The sequence below is a fragment of the Nicotiana attenuata genome, unplaced genomic scaffold, assembly GCF_001879085.1.
Source record: "Nicotiana attenuata strain UT unplaced genomic scaffold, NIATTr2, whole genome shotgun sequence".
Classification (NCBI taxonomy): Eukaryota; Viridiplantae; Streptophyta; class Magnoliopsida; order Solanales; family Solanaceae; genus Nicotiana; species Nicotiana attenuata.
In genome coordinates, this window is record NW_017672084.1 from 186,213 (window position 1) to 192,276 (window position 6,064).

At 40.2% G+C, this 6,064-nt stretch overlaps 1 protein-coding gene across 1 annotated transcript; it reads left to right on the forward strand.

Moving 5' to 3' along the window:
• Positions 1 to 3,221: 3,221 nt before the first annotated feature.
• Positions 3,222 to 3,988, forward strand: LOC109211720 (putative glycine-rich cell wall structural protein 1). The gene has a single exon (XM_019375288.1). The coding sequence runs from the start codon at positions 3,318 to 3,320 to the stop codon at positions 3,738 to 3,740; it is 423 nt and encodes a 140-aa protein (XP_019230833.1). The 5' UTR covers positions 3,222 to 3,317; the 3' UTR covers positions 3,741 to 3,988.
• The last annotated feature ends 2,076 nt before the right edge of the window (positions 3,989 to 6,064 follow it).

The following is a 6,064-nucleotide window of genomic DNA, read 5'->3' on the forward strand; positions in this document are numbered from 1 at the left end:
TCAACCGCCGTCTCTTTCTCTCTGGCGGCTCCTCACCTTCAGAAGTCTCCTCCATAGACCGCGGGGACGGCACTGAAGGAGTCGCTTCACTTGCGGACGCCGCCATAGGCGCAACCTCCTGCTGAGGAACCTCTGGAGCGCCATCACTGAACGAGCCGCAGGGTATGTCTCCGCCATCAGAGTCGGTCTCCGCCCTAGGCGAGGTAACGACAGCCTTCTTCTTCTTGGGGGCGCTCCGACCTGCCAACACAAGTAAGTCAGGTAACAAAACCTAAGGGAACTTCCAAACCAAGGCCGAAGAATTACCTGACGGGCCGTACTGTCGAAGAAATGCAGCCCAGGTATGGCATTCCTCCGCATAAGGTATCAATCTTTCCACCCACGATTTAATACTGTCAATAAACTGAGGTGGAGAAGCCCTCGCTACAAAAAAAAAAAAAGAAATCATAGTGGCCGAATGGTCAAGGTCACGAACAGTCATGAATTCTACAAATAAAGGCACTCACGTTCTGGGTTCCATCTTTCCGGGAATCCTTCAGGGTTAGACACCAGATGCTCCATTCTGATGTAGAAGTACCTACGCCAGAAGAGGCGGTTGGCCTTGTCGTCAGACTTAACTACCAAACCCTTCGTACCACGGCTTTTCAATTGCAACATGGTACCCCTCAGGTAACCAGGGCTGAATACCTGTAAAAGATGATGAACTGAGACGCCGCACTCAGCCTTAGCTGCGTACGTGGTCAGAATCCTGCACACCTTCAAGGTGTAAGGAGTGAGCTGAGCCGGACACACATTGAAAAAACGGCAAAGCTCCTCCGCTAGAGGATAAATCGGGAGACTATAACCGATCAAAAACGGGTACTCGTAAAATGTGCAGTACCCAGACCTATGCACATTGGCATAGTCCATCCCAGCCGGAGCCATTTTCACATGGTGAGGAATGTTGTGTGTCGCTCGAAGGTTGTCTAGATGAGATTGCAGTAAAACACTATGCTCCCAGGGAAGGGCTGGACTTTTCGTTTGAAAATCCTTTCGAATATGCATTTCCTTTGGGAGGACGTTGTCTACGGTAAGGGGAACGAGGGTCTTTTTCACTTCCTCCTCCTCACCGCCAGAGGAAGGCGGAACCCTAGATAGGTCAGTGTCCTTGGTCTTTTTACCACCTTGACGATGTTTTACCATGGTGATTCTGTTGGGGAAATAAGGCACTAACGACAAAAAATATGACTTCAAAGAAGTGGAGGAGTCTCACACGAAATAATGGCTACAAGAAAGAAAGGCAAAGAAGTAAACCAGAAAATATTTTACAAATGTTCGAAAGATGAATCGGATTGAACCTCTCCCCCATTTATAGGGTTAGGTTGCACAGGAATCAAAGAGTCATGATTCAAAACGTGCGCGGGAAACCAAAATGTCACATCATCCTTTGAACCGCCTCGGGAGTAAGTATAATAGTGACGCATACAGGCGATGACGTCATTCCGAAAAGGAAGCCACGCGTCAGTGGCTCAAAAACGTCGTACATTTCGCCTTATGCACGTTGCCGCCCCAGGTCGAGGTCAAATTCTCCTAAGACGAGGTTTGCATTTCCGCCCATTGAAGACGCCTACCGAATGCGTCTCCAACGAACGGAGGGACTAACTGTATAGGGTCAAATTTGACCGCCAACGTCTCTACACCAATGGGTACGCCCAATGAGTATACGTCAACTAACGCAAGGGTACGACTTGGGCGTGGGAACAAAAGCGACATCGTTTAAGGCTCAGTGTCCTCACTAGGAAAACGTTACCTATTTTTGTATCTTTTTGATTATTTCGAGGGAGGTCTCCTACTATATAAGGGAGACCTTCACATTGTAAAAGGGGGGCGGAAATAATACAACTCTCTCATTTTTCTCTTACTCTCTCTCTATCTCTATCTCTAACGAATACTTTCTCTTGAGTTTATATTATCATTTTACACTATTAGATCTACAATAACAACTTCATTTTTCACCTCTAGGTCTATTATATTTGATTACGATTTACCCTTTTTTACTTTTGATTGTTTTTAAGCTCGCAAATTATATCGATAACTTTTGAGCCGAACAACTCTTATACTCCAGTTCTTTTGACTGAATGGAATGGGCGCAGAGTTTTATTTATGTTTGACGTCTGGATAAAAGAGAGAATGAATTTATAACAATAATTACTAGTAATAGGCAACTTTTCAAATAACAGTATTAGAATTAGAAACGACGTGACTTCCTGGTCACAACAATGTCATATTTTCTCATGTTAACTAGTAACAACATATTGACAAAGGCCGGCAAAATAGGCCACGAAGGGTAGTGGATATTGTTAGATATTTTGAATTTATAAGTGACTAAAACAGGAAAAATAAATGAGCAGAAATTGGAAGTGCAAAAGGAATTGCTTTTGAAAAGGCAACTAGGGCGCGAGGCCCCTTCCTCTTAGCTCCTTTTAAGAGCTTAAGGAAGTGCTTCTATATTTAAACCCAACAAAATATGCCTTTAATCAATGAGGGACAAATTGAAAAAGTCAAAGTTGCCTTTTCACCTTCTTCCCTCATTTCCCATTCACACTACCACACTTCAACCCCAACAGATATAAACAAAAAATTTATAACTTTCATATACCGAAAGGATAAAGAAATTCTTACACTATCAAAACACCTAAAAATAATGTTATAGGTAACTGTCGATAACAACTGAGTTTATAACTAAGAAAGTACGACATTAACCTTCTACGAAGGGAATTGAGATGCATGGGTCGTGTAAAATTCTTTACATTTTCAATACATGTAAGTTAAAATCCGTAAACAAAAAAGAGTTTAAACTTATAGATATCAACTATGAACTATGTATCGACAATGTAAAGAAAATAAGGCATGCTGCTTATCGCAAAAGATAAGAACGACCTTGTATGATAAAAATTTTTTACGTTGTCGATGTATATAAGTTAAACTCAAACAAAAAGTCTAGTTTCTTTTTTAAGAATAAAGATATTTTAATTGCTGTAAAGGGCAAGACATGGTGAAATTTGTGGTGAATTTTAAATTGCAAAAGTAGGAAGGGGCGGTGGTGCAAATCATGTGGAGAGCATGCACACTTTCTCTCCTCCAGACAAGTGCATTTCTACGGCCCACGGCCTTCTTACTGTCACGAGTGGATACCTACCCCAATCAATTATTTACCCGACCCACTATATATATATCCATCCCCATGCATATAGGAAAGCATTCAAATAAAGATCACGAAACCATTTCCCTTTCTGCCAACACTACAAAAACCATTATTAACTTGTACTAGCAGAAAAATGCAACCAAAGTTTTTCTATTTCACTCTCTTTATCTTTCTCTTGATCTCAACTGCCGGTTCTTTGGCTTATAATACCGGCGGAAGGAAAATGAGTGCGCCGGAAACTTCAGGGTCACCTAGTGGAGGAAGTGGTGCGGCGCATGGGCCTAATTGGGATTACAATTGGGGTTGGGGTTCTAGCCCAGGAGGAGGATGGGGTTATGGTTCGGGCTCGGGCCGGTCTCCTAATGGGTTCGGTCGAGGCTGGGGTTTTGGTTCTGGTTCGGGGAGTGGGTCCGGTTCTGGCTACGGATATGGCTCAGGAAGTGGTGGCGCTCATGGTGGTGGATATGGAGCGGGAAGTGGTTCTGGTGGTAGTGGAGGTGGTTCGGGTTCAGGAAGTGGTGGCTCAGGTGGCTCCGGTGGTAGTCGGTCACCATAAGCTTCCGAGAACCAGGTGTAAACACCTTGTTTGATCTAGTAATTTATCGTGTACGAAGTATAGCTAAGAATGTATTATGACTTGAACTACGTGCAATATATATATATATATAGGGCTTGATGTTTGGTAGAGTAGTAGACATATATATCGTGAGAATATGGCTAGGGTGGTATGTATTAATATGATGAATGTTTTAATCATATGCTAAAACCGTTTGAAAAGAAAACGAGTTCTTTTTCTTTTGTGAAGTACTCTCTAGCTCTGTCACACCGAAAGCTTTAATTAAAAGTTTTATGAGTGTAATTATCTTGAGCACCTGTAATTTGATGAGTGAAAAAACTAGCAGGAGTGGTGGTTGCTGTGTGTGTTGGTGTTGGGGGGGGGGGGGGTTAACTACATGTACTTGCTCACATGTTTGGCCAAGTCTCACAGAAAATTCTCATCCTTGACTATGCAAAGCAGAGATTTGTGTGTGTTTTCATGCTTCTTTTTCTTAAGTATGGTTTTTAAAAAAAAAAAGAAACCTGAGGAAGCTGAATTCTCATCATCTAAGTTTTCACACTGAAGAGAGAGACTATATTGATACAGACATATCATATTGTTGCATCCAGAACGAGAATGGTGGGGGATAATTTCAGGCTTTTATTATGGAGGAGTGACATTTTGGTGCTTAGCCATGCAAATTATTCTTCACGGGATTTTAATTTTTTTATTTTGATTTATGTGCACTAAAAGTATAAAAATCTTTCTATGATGACACTTAAAAAAGAAACTACAAGTAATCATATAAAAAATAAAGAGGATTAATTTGAAAAAATTAATATCGGTATATATGTATCCTGCTATAATAAGTTAATACTTATAATTAATTTCGTATTCTCTACAATATGTTACTCCTATACTTATAATTAATTTCAGTATTCTTTATAATGACAATACATCTAAGTTTTAAACAAAAATTAATAAAGACAACTTTTAAAAGCAACAACCAAAATTCTTTAAAAAAAAAATATTTTTTATTTTCTTTCAAACTTTAAGAGAATCTTTAAAAAGCATTTTGGTGTATTTTTGTAGCACCAATAAGTAGTGAGTTGACTTTCACAAGTATCCAGAATAACTTGACCGTTGATAACCCAGTAAAATCACAGGATATGAAAAGGGTATTGAACAACAAACCGTGCCAAATAAGATCTATGTTTCAAAAGGAGACTTCCCCATGCCCATTTGAAAAGACAATTTTGGAGATCACTCATGAAATTATACTGTTGTTTGTTATTGTTCCAAACCGTGACTTCCCATGCCCATTTGAAAAGACAATTATGGAGACCAAATTAGTATACTACTAGTACTTTTGTAAGAACAAAGTGCAATCGTTCAAACTTCAACCACGCGATAGATCTCCAAATACAGACTAGCAAACACAAGATCCGATCCTTTTGGATCGTCTGGATCCAGGTCGTGGCAGACCACTTACTGGACCGGGTCAGATGGAATTGACTATTGAGGTAAAAATTGCACGGGCGCCCTATTTGGGCGCCCCTTTTTAATCTGTAGCTGCTTTGTCTTTTTGTTTGCATCCGTACCCACTTTTTAAAAAACTTCAGCTTCCCTTTATAATTGGGAAACTTCAGCTCTAGAGCTGAAGTTTCCGGGTTACTAAACAAAAACTTCAGCTCTAGAGGTGAAGTTTTTATTTTATAACTAGCAAACTTCAGCTCTAGAGCTGAAATTTTCGGGTTACTAAGCTGAAGTTTTTATTTTATAACTGGCAAACTTCAGCTCTAGAGCTGAAGTTTTTATTTTTTAACTAGAAAACTTCAGCTCTAGAGCTGAAGTTTTTATTTTATAACTTGAAAACTTGAGCTCTAGAGCTGAAGTTTCCGGGTTACTAAACATTTCAGCTCTAGAGCTGAAGTTTCCCGGTTACTAAACAAAAACTTATAAAATAAAACTTCAGCTCTAGAGCTGAAGTTTTTATTTTATAACTGGAAAACTTCAGCTCTAGAGCTGAAGTTCGCGAGTTAAAAAAAAAAAAAAACTTCAGCTCTAGAGCTGAACTTCAGGCCCGGCTACTAAAATGCTGAAGTTTTGTGTAATTGCCTTTGCTACTTCAGCCCCGTGTGCTGAAGTTGTGTGAAAAAGCGGGTATGCTTGCAATTTTTTTTGCAAAGCGGGCATAGGTTAAGATGTGGCACAAAAAGCGAGTATAGATGCAAATGCCCCACTATTGAGCCACCGACTTTGGACCAATTTGTCCCAATTTCGGTCGAAACAAAATGTCGGCCCAACTTCCCTTATTCCTTTCCTATTAACTATAAAATTTA

Bases quoted from the DNA above. Each gene is read 5' to 3' on its own strand.
- LOC109211720 (XM_019375288.1), top strand. From the start codon at position 3,318: ATGCAACCAAAGTTTTTCTATTTCACTCTCTTTATCTTTCTCTTGATC.